At 50.4% G+C, this 13964-nt stretch overlaps 2 protein-coding genes across 2 annotated transcripts in view; both read left to right on the top strand.

Annotated features, from left to right (window-relative positions):
- Window positions 1-289: 289 nt before the first annotated feature.
- Window positions 290-11769, top strand: GRPEL2 (GrpE like 2, mitochondrial). Its single transcript, XM_041397631.1, has 4 exons — window positions 290-847; window positions 5023-5191; window positions 6332-6413; window positions 8332-11769. The coding sequence occupies exons 1-4, from the start codon at window positions 780-782 to the stop codon at window positions 8688-8690; spliced, it is 678 nt and encodes a 225-aa protein (XP_041253565.1). The 5' UTR covers window positions 290-779; the 3' UTR covers window positions 8691-11769.
- The window catches only part of PCYOX1L (prenylcysteine oxidase 1 like), an 8829-nt gene continuing 3340 nt past the window's right edge, over window positions 8476-13964 (top strand). The window contains exon 1 of the mRNA XM_041397628.1: window positions 8476-8536. The gene's annotated coding sequence lies outside the window, so the exon portion shown is untranslated. The remainder of the gene's footprint in view (window positions 8537-13964) is intronic.

The raw sequence follows: 13964 nt of genomic DNA, 5'->3' as shown, positions 1-13964 counted from the left end.
AGGGAAGAATTCCTTCCCAATATCCCGTCTAACTCTCTGCTTGGCAGTTTGAAGCCATTCCCCCTCATCCTTCACGCAGTTGTTGGCAACTTTGGCCAAGGCTTTGGGCTTTGGTTAATGTTTATTCACCACGGGTAAGGAACACTCGCAGTCTCTTCCGGTCCTTTCCTGAACTAGAGGTGAAACCTGTCCTATTACCACCTTCAACCCGCCCAGCCAGCGGTGGGAGCTGTGTGGCTCGGGGTGAGCAGAGCTGTGTCCGGGTCTGAGCCCCGTGGGGACAGAGCCGTGTGCCCATGGCCGAGCCCAGGGACGGGAGCTGTGTACCCGGTGTCCAGGGCCGAACTCGGCCGGGAGCAGGAGATTGGGCCGGGGCCGGGTCCGAGTCCCGGGGGATGGAGCGGTGACCGGGGCTGAGCTCCGGGGAACCGGTACTGCGTGCCCAGGTCTGATCCCTGGCACACCGGAGCTCTGTCCGGGTCCCAGTCCCGGAGCCCGGTGCCAGATCCGAGTCTCGGGGGACAGCAGCCGTGTCCGGAGCCAAACCCCGGGTCCCGGCCCCTTGTGCCCGGAGCCGAGTGCCGGGGCACCAGAGCCGAGTGTGCGGCGGCAGGCGGAGCACCCTCCGCCCGCCCTCCACCGCCCCATCCCCGCCTTGCCCTCACGCCCCCGGCCCCTCACGCCGGCCCGCCCGCCGCTCGCAGGGCCGTGTGGGAGCTGTAGTTCCGCGGTGACGCGGGCGCACCGCCGCCTCCTGCTCCGCCGCTCCGTGCGGGGCCATGGCCGCCCGCTCCCTGCGCCGCCTCGGGGCCCTGCTGCCCGCGGCCGGCAAGGCCGGCACAGGCAGGTACGTGGGGCGGGCCGGGCCGGGCCGGGCCGGGCCGGGGGGACAGGGGTGGCCCGGACCCGCGGGGTGTCGGGGACAGACGTGGCAGCGCCGCGGGGCCGGGCCCGGGCGGGCGCCGCGCCGGAGGCGGGAACGGGAGCGGATCCACACCCGGACCCGGACCCCAACCACGACCCTGGCCCGGATCTGGACCCCGACCCGGACCCACAGCCAGACCCCGCCGGTCTCCATCGTCATCCACACCCGGACCCGGACCCCAACCACGACCCTGGCTCGGATCTGGACCCCGACCCGAACCCCAACCACGACCCTGGCCCGGATCTGGACCCCGACCCGAACCCCAACCACGACCCTGGCCCGGATCTGGACCCCGACCCGGACCCACAGCCAGACCCCGCCGGTCTCCATCGTCCCCATCTCAGCCCCGAAACCCCGCGCTGCCGTTCTGCGCTCCGCAAAACGCCCTGCAGCAGAAATAACCCCCCATAACCGAGCTGCTTTCCCAGAAAAGTGATTTTTTTTTTAATTTAATTATTGTTCGTTTTTAAGGCAAAGCGTTTCCGCGCTCGGTAAGTCACGTTGGGAGGTGGTTTCCTGCCACTGTGGGTGGGTTCTGTGTCTCGCCCGGTTGAACCATTTATTCATTAATTTATTCATTAATTATTCACGTTCAGTGTGCTCCTCCGGTTTTGTTTCTGGTGGTGAGGCGGCACATGTGCTATCACATTTATTCATTAATTTATTCATTAATTATTCACGTTCAGTGTGCTCCTCCTTTGTTTCTGGTGGTCAGGCGGCACATGTGCTATCAGTGTATTTTGGGTGGTCGCGGGAAGAGAATCCATTTAATTGTGTCAATATTTAGACAGTGTGCACTCACGCTTTTTTTTTTTTTTTTTACATAATGGAATATGGCTTAGAAAAGAGAAATCCATAAAGGTGCTTTGGTTATTTGAGCGAAGTGTGGGCAGGTGAAAAGAAAAAAGCCAAAATGCCTGTTTTGTTTTGTTTGTTTGTTTGTTTTTTTCTAGAAGAGAAGCACCACTAAAAGACTATTAAAATATAATAAATCTGCAGCACATAATAAAGGCAGCTGTGTTTGGGACTAAATGCAGATGCATGTCAGGAAATTCTCCCCCTTATGTGGGTGAAAACTGCTTCGCCCCACTGAAAAATGTGCGATGAATCTTTCACCACCTGCGTGTCCCTCCTCTGGACACTCTAAGAGCTTTAGGTGTTTCTCACATCCTGGCACCCAAACCTGCCCCAGTTCTGGAGGTGAGGCCACCCCCGAGCGGGACAGTCCCTGCGTTATCTCTGCAGTCACTCTCTGCTGAAACAGCGCGAAGGAATGGCCAGTAATTAGATTTCCTTCCAAAGCAGGCTCAGCAGAGCTGAAAACCAGTGCAGATGTTCTCCAGCACTCGAGAGCTTTGTCATGCTGATTTGGGAGGAGGAGGGAGTGTTCCAGGAGTGCTCGCTCTCCTTGCGTTGGAGAGAGCTGATTGTCACTCCGGAATGCTCGGGTGCTCCAGAAAGAGGTGACGATACCATAGCTCTGACCAGAAACCCTCTCTCATCCCTGAAATATTAATCTTGAAGGGCAATTGGCTTAAGCCATATGGCTGCAGTCAACTTCTCTGCTCTTTCTATCTCTTTGGCTTTCTGTGACATCGCTTTGTAAATCTTTCTGTAACACCAACTTGTGTAACCCCCTGCACACACGTGTCTGTCGCTTCAGGATGTGTCAGCTTCCTCCCGTGGGATCCATGCCTATTTTTAGGATAGCTGTGATCAAACCAGCCTCTAGAAGATGGAGCCCAGTCAGTGGACAGTCTGTAAATAGCTCCTGCCACTTGTTGGGGAGAATTCCTTTCATCCTGCAGCAAGGAGTAAATTGAGTAAATTCAACCCCGCGTAACAGACCTGAAGAATTCCCTTTGGAGTCAGGCTGGGATTTCTTGGCCATAACTTTTCCTGGCAGCATGTGGCTGCCAGGGCATGTCCCTGCACGGGGGAGCGCTCTGGGATTTGGGATTTGGGTTCAGAGGCTGCAGAGAGGAGTCCATGCAGGCAGCTCCCTGCTCCACGTAGGCAGCTGGGACCGGCTCCTCCATGCCCCTCTCCCACGCAGAACACACCCATCCCTGCCAGTAACCACCGACAGAGAGAAAAACCTCTCCAGCTTTGGCATCTTGGGGGCAGAGGAGTTAACTGAGCTGCACAGCCTATTTTTAAAACACAGGAGTTTCACCTCTGAGGGGCCCAGCGCGATTTCTCAGCCGCGTTTCAGGTTCTTTGGTTCGTCTGTAGCATGGTTGATTTCCATCCCTGCAGCTCTTTGAAATGAAATGTGAGATGATAAAGGATAAAGCTTGTAGCTGGTGCTTCCCATGGACGTTTTTATGTGCAAAGAAAGCCTCAGATTGATTTTTAAAGGCTTGGTGAAGAGGTTCTGCTCTGTCCTGCCCTCTAGTTTAATCTACTTTCTCTAACTTTGATAAAGTGCTGTTAATCAGTCAATAAAATGAGCGTGACAGGAATCTTAAAAATTATTCAGGATGGGGTCTTGTGTCCCAAACAGCAGCCAAGGATGAAATGTGGGGTTTTTTTTCCTGTATTGGCATTCCTGGAAACCAGACAGTTCTTTAAAGATTAGTCTGAGGAAAATCCTCCTTTAGAGCAAGTGTAAGTAGAGAAGGCACTTTGAGGTTTGTATTTGGCACATAATTTGTTGAAAAGGAGTGGTTTGACATACAGATGATGTTTTAAGCACCCACTTAATAAAAACTGTACATGCAAATGTCCTCGGGTGGGGAGAGGAAGTTTGTCATTAGTGCCGTGGGACATTTAGCACCCTGCCATTAAGGATTTAAATGAGGAAACATCTGGGCTGTTAAACACGGGTGGGAGGAGATGCCTGGTGGTCTTTGGGCAGATACAGATCTCTCGAGGTGGGCTTTGAGGGTTGAGCCAGTCTAAACCCTCAGGGACACCTCCTCCCTGCCCCACATCTCACATATTTGGCTTCTCTTTGGTACTGGCACTTGCACTGATCTGATCTGTCAGCAGACCTGTTCAGGGACACTGAGAGGAAAGTCCTCTTGTTTTATAGGGTTATTTTAACTCCTTGAGATTGAATTCTGCTCAGCTCCAGTACTGGAATAAAGGGGGCAAAACAGCTGAACAGCAGTGAGGCTTCATGATAGACCCCAGGACAAATTCTGTGCACTTGTGTGACATTGAACCTGAGCAGTGCAGCCTTGCTAAAGAGGAAGAATGCTTCATGGTGCAGGCCTGGTAATGTGAACTCAGCTGAATCGATTCTGGGGTCTAAATTAGCATCTTTGTGCAGAGTGGAATTGTTCTGTAAAAGCACAGGGAGGGGAGTTGGTGCCAGCACGGAGATTTCTGGGCTGTGCTGCCTGTCACGGGGTAGATGTGCACTTAATGTATGGAAAATATTACACAGAGGGGATATAAAACATTGCATGATGGGGATGTTGAAAGCTTTGCTCAGAGGAAGAGCCCAGGTACTCCCAAAAAAGGAGAATACACCCTTCCTTGTTAGGTGTGTACTGAAATGTTTCCTGGATGGAGCTGGTTTGGAAGTAAATTCTCTTTTGTTCTGCAGATTCTTCCTGGTGTGAGGTGTGAGAGGGAGGTGGAGCTGAGGCTCACGCTGGCAGGAATGAGCCCTGTCCAGGTTGTTTTGTAAAAGCAAGTACAGTAGGAGGGAGAATGAAACACAGTCAGGAAATCACAGAATTATTTATGTTGGAAGAGACAGGGAGGTGCTGGAAGTGTCCAAGGAATGACTGGATGTGGCACTCAGGGCTCTGGGCTGGTGACAAGGTGGGGATTGGGTACAGGTTGGACTTGATGGTCTTGAAGGTGTTTTCCAACTCATTTATTCTGTGTTTCTGTGAAAATTTGACTCTTTCCAAGGTATGCCAAAGAAGTGGAGTAAAGCCTCTGAGTGCCATGCTACTCTAAAATAAAAGAATTTAAAAACACCTCTTTGTGTTTCTTTGCCGATTGTGTTTTCTGAAAAGAACTAAAATTATGTGTAGAATCCTGTGTACCTCTCTTAAGAGAGCCTGCTTTTAATACTGACACTAATCTTGAATTCTCATTGACCCTGAAGTTACTCAACTTTGTTTCTTTGTCCCTAGTTTGTATTTCAGGGGGTGCCCCTGTGCTTTCAGCACTGCAGCTCAGCAGAGAAGTACAGGAGATGAGTGTGGCCCAGAGGACCCCAGTGAGGAGCCCAAGCACCCCCTCTCTGACTGTGCCTTGGAGCACAAAGCCATCAAATTGGAAGAGCAAGTCCGGGATTTAACTGTGAGTGTGCTGGATGCCTTTGCTTCAGTCCCCTTGGCTTGGTCTGGTTTTCAGCCCTGGATTTTTCCCTCAGTGCTGTGACACACACACACAGAGCTCCAGAGCAGCTGTGCCCTGAGTGTGAGAGGGTGAAATTCCACCCTGCCTTCCCCAAAACACCATCTGTCAGCAGTGCCAGCAGCAGGGCACTGATGGTGTGCTCCTGGCAGGAAAAGCTGTGTGTTGGAGCTGGACACTTCTTTCACAGCCTTGTGGCAGTAGCTTCGTGCTGATTAGTGTCATATGTTGGCATAGAATCATGGAATATCCTGAGTTCCCACAGGATCATCCAGCCCAGCTCCTGACCTGCACAGATCCCCCAAAATCCCACCCTGGCATCCCTGGAGCGCTGTCCAAACCCTCCTGGAGCTCTGGCAGCCTCAGGCTGTGCCCATCCCTGGGGAGCCTGGGCAGTGCCCAGCACCCTCTGGGGGAAGAACCTTTCCCAAAATCCACCCTGACCCAGCCTGGCCCAGCTCCAGCCCTTCCTGTGTCCTGTCCCTGTCCCAGAGATCCGAGCTGTCCCTCGGGAGGAGCTGCAGAGCCCGAGGAGTCTCCCCTCAGCCTCCTCCAGCTGCACAATCCCAGTGCCCTCAGCTGCTCCTCCATGGCCTCTCCAGACCCTTCCCCATCCTCATGCCCCTCCTTTGGACACTCCTTAACAGCTTTGTGTCACACTGGATCCAGATTATCCAAGAAGGGAAGCCCTTTTAAGTGCCCGTGTGTGATGGAAATCAGGTTCTATATTGAAGAAACACACGTGACTGAGGGAGGATTAAATACCACAGCACTGTGCTGTTCTGGAGATAATCACCCTGAGAATTCTGCTCTGAGTGAGAAATCAGCTGTCACAGAGAGGAGGATCTCAGCAGCAGCCTGGCAGTGGCTGTTCAGCTGAATTCAGCCATTCAGTGCCCAGAATATTTTTGGTCTTCCTTGGGTCTTGTGAAAGCGTTGCAGTTTTTGGTTAATCAGTAGAAGGACTTTGTATGAAAATGCAAAGCCCAGCACCAGCTTCTCTTTATAAAGCATTTCTGAGGGGTTTGCAGTGTCAGGAGAGGTTTTTCCTGCAGGTTTGATGTGTCCCCTCTGTGGTTACAGGAGCGATACCGGAGAGCTTTGGCAGATTCCGAGAACGTCCGGAGGAGAACGCAGAAGTTTGTGGAAGATGCCAAACTCTTTGGTAAGCAGAAGGGCTGTGTTTACTGCACTGGCCTGCCTGCCCAAGCAGAAAATGCTGATCAGCAGCTTTTCTGTCCCCCTGTCCTGCCCTCCCTCGTTTATTTCAAAGCTTGCTGTGATGTTTGGCCTGGACTCTTGATATTTGGGCTTAATCACTGTTTTTTTCTCTTCTGTCCAGCTGTGTCCTGTCCTATCAGGTTTACCCACAGAATCACAGAATTGCGACTTTTTTTTTTTTAAATAGTCCCAGTGCAGCTGAGTTTAGTTCTGCTGACTTGGTTAAAAATGCAGGCTCTGCTGTGTGCTGAGGATTGGCTCTGGCAGGGTGTATTTTATACTCAGCTGTGTCATCAGGTTGTGATCTCCTTTACTATATTAACAGCCTCCTCTGCTTCACTTCATTGGAGGTAGATGCAGCCTGGGGCAGTAGTTGTCAATCTCTAGATTAGATGTTTAAAACCTCTAAAAGAAATATTTTAGCATCAATGAAACGAGCTGGATTTGTAGCTTTGGCAGCAGAAGCAGGTGAAGGGGGAAGAAAGTGCTGTTCAGGCATTGCACTGTGCCAGAACCATCTCTGAGAATGAAAAACTGTTTTTCTCCATAATGCATGGATCTCAAGAGGTTTATTGTTAGCTAATTCTAGCAGCCTTGAAATTAGAGCTGCTATATTTTCTTACCTTCCACACATGGTGCTGTAAAATGGCTGCTGAGTTTGGTGATAATCAACAACAGGATGATTGATTTTGAGAGGGTTTTTTGAGCTTTTGGGATTTGATATGTAGCATGAAGAAAAAATAAGTTCTTTATTAGAAATTGCTCACAGAGTGAGACTTGGAGATCTGTAGATAAGAGGAAAATCTGACAGGAGATCATAGGAAGGTGGGGTTAGTCTCTTTTCCCAATTGATGAGAGGTAAGACAAAAGGAAGCAGGCTCAGGTTGTGCCAGGGGAGGTTTAGATTAGATTTTAGGAGACATTTCTTCACTGAGAGTGTTGCCAAGCACTGGCTGCCCAGGGAGGAGGTGGGGACACCATCCCTGGAGGTGTTGGAAAGACTGTGACACGGTTTAGTGGTGGCCTTGGCAGTGCTGACTTGATGATCTTCAAGGTCTTGAGCAGCCTGAATGACTCTGATTCCATGAAATGAGTGGTAATTGCTGGGCTTCTGTCTGCTGCTTTGCTGCATCTCCTTCCTCTCCCTTTGTTCACATGTACAGCTGCAGACAGCACCTGACTATTGCCTCATTTTCTCTGTTTCCCTAATGTGTCATTCCAGTCAGAGAGTTATGACATTTATGTAACTGAGGGAGGCAGCTTTTCCTGGAATTTCTGAGCTGTGCAAGAAACCACTGCTAGAAATGCAGCCAGTCTAACCCTTTTGTCATTATTTGTGAATGACAAAACCTGCCTGGTTTTTCGTGACCAACTGAAGAACCATTTTGGTCCAGTCCTTCCACAATGGTTTTAAGCTATGAATAAATTGGGGATTTTGTACTTCTGAATAGCCATGCACTGTTTTTGCTTCCCACCATTGTGTTTGTTCCCTGTGGAATGGGCATTTGTGTGACAAAATTATGTCAGTGGGACTGGAGCAGGGGGTGTGGAGCAGAGTGATGACAAATGACAAATCTGAGTTGCAAAAAACTGTTTAGAGTGAGACATTAATGCTCTGCTTTGTCAGGAATACCAAATATATACATGGTCATGGTATGGATGTGCATTTCCTGCATATACCTTGGTTTGGGGAGTCTTTAGATTACTTTTAATGCTGAAGCTTTGGTTCCAGCAATCGGAAGCCACCTCCTGGTCTTGCTAAATTAACTCCAAATCAATGAGCGGCTTTAAAGGCGCCTTCAAACCACTGTGACTTTGTCTGTCCTTGGTCCTGGAAGCTGTCCTTCATGTCCTTCCTGCAGGCATCCAGAGTTTCTGCAGGGACCTGGTGGAGGTGGCAGACATCCTGGAGAAGACAGCCGAGAGCGCGGCGGGCCACGCGGAGGAGCCCAGCGATCCCAACCCCACCCTGAAGAAGATCTACGAGGGCCTCTCCCTCATCGAGGCCAAGCTTCAGAGCGTCTTTGCCAAGCACGGCCTGCAGAAGATGAACCCCGTGGGTGGCAGGTACGACCCCTACGACCACGAGATCATCTGCCACGTGCCGGCCGAGGGCATGCAGCCGGGCACGGTGGCGCTGGTCACGCAGGACGGCTACAAGCTGCACGGCCGCACCATCAGGCACGCGCTGGTCGGCGTGGCCGTGGAGGCACAGGAGTGACGCGGCTTCGGCTGCTCCACCTGGGACCTCGCTGGGCTGGGGACAGTCACGGCTGCGTGCGTTTGCTTATTTATTGAGCTGGGGTTGCGCCGTGGGATGGCTTCGGGCGCGTCGCCGTTCGTTCTGAGGTACTCGCGTGTTTGATGATCCTCCTTGGAGCCCTGCAGTCCTGCTGTTAGAAATTTGGGGTACTGTAGGCTCCTTGTCTGCTTATTTCCGGGTGGTTTGTGTGGGGAAGAGGGGAGATGTGGAGAGAAAGGGAAATTCTCTTCTTGTCTCCCTGTTCCATCTCTGAGGGAGACTCCTGCAGTGGCCTCCAGGAAAGGAACTTCTCTGCCTCACTTTCCACAGCTGTACTAAGGGACTGTAATAATACTGACCTACCTCACAGGGATGTGGTGAGGCTTTTCATGTGCAAAGCACTGGGAAAAGTCCAGAGGGATGAGTATTATTATCACCTGGTTTTGATGTCTTCCCTTGTCCCCACACCCTTCGGATGGGGTGAAGATGATCACTTGAAATAACATTTAGAGGCAGCTTTTTCTTACTTGCTTCAGGAAAACAATTTGGAATTCATGGAATCTCTGTTGTACTAGAGTTGAATAGAGATGAGGGTTTAAAAAGAATTCAGTTAGGTCAGACTAATGGTAATATTCCTTCTCCAGGTAAAATTCCAGCTTGACTCTTTGTTCCCAAAGGTAAAACAGGGAGCAGTGATTTGTGGTGGAGCCAGAAAACTGTCCTCACATCTCTTAATCTCCAACCCAAATGTATGTTTTAGAGGAGAGTAATTTCTCTTCCCTGGTGGGTATTTGTGCAGCTTTCAAGCATGATAAACTATGTGCTCTTTGTTGCAGCTGCTGGCAAAATGGAGCTGTGCCCTTAAGCAGGAAATCTGGACTGTTCTGTTTTCTCAGGTCTCTGGTAAAGATCCTCAGATTACACCAACTTCCAATCCACATTCTGATTCTACTTTCAATGATCCTAGTAAATATGAAACCTTTTCGGTTTTGATGCAAGGAGAAAAATCTTCTTTGCTCCAAAGTATCAAGTGCCCTTGAACCAATTTTAGCAGCAGTGACAAGAAAGCAAGAGAAGCAGAAGGCTGAGGAAGTGAAAGCTGACCTCGAGCTGTCCTCCTGGTTGGAGGCATGTTGTTGTCACAGCACATATGTATTTCCCACTGGCCCTATTGCCTGGGAGTTCATTTATCTCAGCTGAAAGGATGCAGTCACTGAGGAGGATCAGAATTTAACCCTTTGCAGAGCAGCAAGCAGTCAAATGACAGAAGAACAGTTAAGCCAGAAAACCAGGAATAGTTGGTTTTCAGCTTGTTTCTTACTGATTTGTTCATTCCTTCTTTTTTACTTTCTGGAATTGGTTCCATAACCTGCCAAATGCACTTCCAAAAGTGCTTTACTTAGAGTGGATGCCATCCCTGGTTTGGAAAAAAATTATTCTTCTCCCATTCATTTGGAGGCTTCAGCTGAAAAACCCTTTTGTAGTGGACTTCAGAATTGTCACAGCCTTTAGTACTGCCAGTCTTTCACCTGGGGAGACTGTGTGCAGTTAGTGGGTTGGCATCCCAGAAATTTAAGGAATCTGCACATTTCTAACCTGCTCCATGCAACCTTTTTTAGTGGCAGCTGTGGTGTGACTCTGTAATGGATCCTTTTTGGAGTGTGGTTTCTGCCTCTGTGCAGTAGGTTCTGAGGGAGGTACTGGAGATTTCAGCCCTGAAACAGCACTTCTGGCAGTTTTAGCTCATGGGCAAACCTCTTGTTCAGTGTCTTGTATTATTACCATGTTTTTGGAAGTTTCACAGATAAACAGGACTTCCTATCCATTGTGCTGAGCAGGTCACCAGGGTACGCTGTTTCTCTAGAGAAGAATGGTAAAACATGAAATGTTACACTACAAATCTGGCTGTTCTTCCTCAAAAGTAAGGAGCCCATGTCCTCAGCTGGAAGGAACAGTGGGGGGAAGCTGGAAACCAACTTTGAAAGTGAAACTTTAGTTGTGAGGAGCCAAACAGAAGCACAGGCATTTTACACTACAGACAGTTTTCTGTCACAGAGAGGCTGCAGCTGGGTGTGACCAGGAAGGATGGGATCCAAATCCTCTTTAAACTCACCCATGGAGCCACTGGACTGTAAAAAAAGTGTTACAGCCACTCAGTCCAACTTGGGTTTGCCAACTCTGCCTGTCTCCTCAGCCAATGTTCACCCACTTCTGCCTTAAGGAAATTCCCTAAAATGCACTCCAGACCTTCTGTCTGTACTGAGAGAGGATTTATCAGCTTGTGTGTCTGGGCTCTGACTGAGGCACTGCAGGGTGGCTGCAGCAGGACTCTGAGGGATCCAGCTCCTCTGCAGGCTTTCCCACCCTCACAGAGGCCCTCTTTAATTTGGGGCAAGTTCTTCTCCCAGTGAAACCTGCAAAACTTCTACAGGATCCTGTCAGGTTTTATGATTCCTGTGAAATGGAGGCAGTGCTGAGAGACTTTCACAGATGTTACCAAAGAGATAAATCCTGTAGCTGTTGTTTGTCCCAGTTTCTGCTTCCTTCGAAAGGTGAAGTGAAAATGAAATAACCAAACCTGGATTCCATCACAGAATCCAGATTTCCCAGGTAAAATTTGATTCTCTTGCCTTTCAAGCACACTTAATGATGGTTTTTTTTTGTCCTGGATGAGATTGTGGAAGGGTGGGGTGAATTTCTCCTTGGTTTTTGCTGCTTTTTCTGCCCTGTTTCTGTAACTCCTGCAGGGAGGGCCCTGACCCACGAGCTGCTCCTCTGCAGTCACTTTACCCAGTGACTGTTCAATAAAACACAGGAATACATGAACAGGGCAGGAATAGCAGAGGAGAGGAAGTGTCATGTACCTTTTAGTCATTTCCACACCTGGACAAGTCTCCAGTGGCACTGTCATGAGCATGGCAAGATCTGAACTCTGAGCAGGAGCAGTGCAGAATGAAATGGATGTTGCTTTGTGAACCTGAATTTCCCAGTGCTTCAAGCAGCAGAGCTTCTGTTGGAAGAGCTGTGATCACTCAATAGCTCCTAGCAGTACCTTAATTAAAAAAAAAAAAGAGTATTTAAGGTTTATATTGTGAATATTGTAGTATTTTTTTATTTTAAAACGTGAGGTGCTTTGGTATTATTTGTAAAGTCAAACGAACAAAGCGTTGCTAATGTCCAAAAATCCAAGGCCATTGAGGTGGGGGCAAAACGTGTATATATTGTAATTTTTGTGTGTTTCTGTGCTCTTTGTTTACCCAAAGGTTCTGGCTGTATGAAAGACAGATGTGTGAGAGCAGTGTAAGAAATTGACAACATTTGCAGCGTTGCTGTTGGAAAGGTCTGATTTCCTTTAGCTGTCCAGATTCTGTCCATTTGCTAATAAAACAGAAGAATTGCAGTGACTTCTCTTGCCTTTTCCCTGCCCCAAACTGCTGTTCATTCCAACTCCAGCCAGCTGGGGCTGCACATGGGAAGGTTTCTGGCTTTTCCTGGTCCCATTGTCTGTGAAAGGGCCACAGCAGCATGTGGCTGAACATTTTATTAACAATGCTTGAGGAGGACTCCCAGAAACGCACACACACAGGGTTGGTGTCAGCGATTCCTGCACTGATTACCTGCCCAGGCATTTCCACACCTTCTGCTGTGTCTGCTCCTGGATGACTGTGGAGAAAAATGTTTTCTGCCAGCCCCTGGTGGTGGCTGGATCAGCTCTGCCAACAGCTGAAATCTGGATCTGTGGGTTTATCTTTGCTCGGCTCTGCTGCCTGTGTGTGCTGTGCTGCAGCAACCCAGGGGGTTGTGCAGCACTGCAGTTAAGGGTGGGTTAATTTACAGGGTGCCTTCACACCGTGGTAGCCACAGGCAGGCTGTGATTTCAGGGATTTGAGGGAGAAAAGGCGAGGCTTTCTCTGTGAGGGCGTGTTTGTAACAAATTTCATTCTCTGCAAAAATAGCTGAGCCTCCATTCCTGCTTTTGCCGTGCCACTTGGTGCTGTGTGGGTGGGCCCTGTTCTCCCAGAGCTCTGGATGCCCCCGGGCACTTCTCCCTGCAATAAAAAGCATTTGCAAAAGACCCTTTACAAATAATCTTTATGGGGGTGAGATCAATATTTCCGTGCTAAAGATCTGCCGGCAAAGCCAGCCTGCTGCAGGGGTGATGGCCCATCGCAGGGGCTTTTCCTCATCCTGCTAAAACGCACCCCAGCCCAGGAAATCCTGCTGCTGCCATTAGGCAATTTCTGGCTCTGCTGGTTTTTCTCTGCAGGAGCAGTGAGAGTTGGGAGTTCTCAAAGCACCATGTGCAGAAAGGCCTCAGAGCTCGGGGCAGAGCATTTTGCTTATGGCATGATAAAATATCCAGAACTCCTGCGAGCAGGGCGGGGACTGGGAGCAGTGCTGACCTGCCTGGGAGCCCTGTGCACAGCAGATTTGTCACCCACAGCCCTGGGGAAATCAGGCTTGTTAAGTAAGAGCTTGTTAAAACCTGAGATGTGCTGCAAAGATATTTGTGTGCTGTGTTTTGAGCTGCTTGGGATCGTCCTCTCCCCATCCCGGTGGGATCCTGCCCATTGTGAGGGGGACCTGAGCACGGGTAATTTTTGTCTGTGCCCATCCCAAATATTCACCCTTGAGGTTCAGGGTTGTACGTGCTCCCCATGCAGAAAGTCTGAAGTGGCTCCTGGCTGGGGAAAGGAAGGGGCCTGTGCTTGTGCTGTGTTTCCTGGAGACTAAGTGATGTATTCTCAAACAAAATTCTGTCCCTTGGTGAGGAGCCAGCCCTGGGCTGCAGCAGGCTCTGGGTCTGTAATTACACGTCCAACCTGTTCGAGAGTTTTTGCTCAGCCTTTGCTATCCTTTGTAATCCGAGTAGCAGCGGGCTCCCGTGGGATGCCCTTGGCACAAACCGCTCGCTGTCAGGCACCTTGTTTTGCCCAGGGCAGCAAGTCCGAGCGAAAGCTGGAAACGCCTTTGCTGCTGCACGGGGCAGGCAGGACCCAGCCCGCTCCGCTCCGCGAGCATCACCCTGTGCACATGGACTCACGGAAAACTGAGCTGGGCTGCCGGGGCAGCCCGGCTGGGGCCTGGCTGCGGGACGGGTGTGAGGAGCGGAGAGCAGGGAGCTGCTGGCAGGGAACATCGGCAGGATGCCAGCGTCCCCCGCGTCCCCTCAGCGCCACTCTCCGGCTCCGGTGCCGCCTCCCGGGCCGTGCCGGGCTCGGGGCGGGGCGGGGGGCGCGGGGGCCGAGCCTG

Source organism: Onychostruthus taczanowskii, unplaced genomic scaffold, assembly GCF_017590055.1.
Source record: "Onychostruthus taczanowskii isolate IOZ18803 unplaced genomic scaffold, ASM1759005v1 scaffold14, whole genome shotgun sequence".
In the NCBI taxonomy this organism is placed as follows: domain Eukaryota; kingdom Metazoa; phylum Chordata; class Aves; order Passeriformes; family Passeridae; genus Onychostruthus; species Onychostruthus taczanowskii.
Note: the sequence above shows the minus strand (reverse complement) of the source record. Positions and strands in the feature narration are given on the sequence as shown.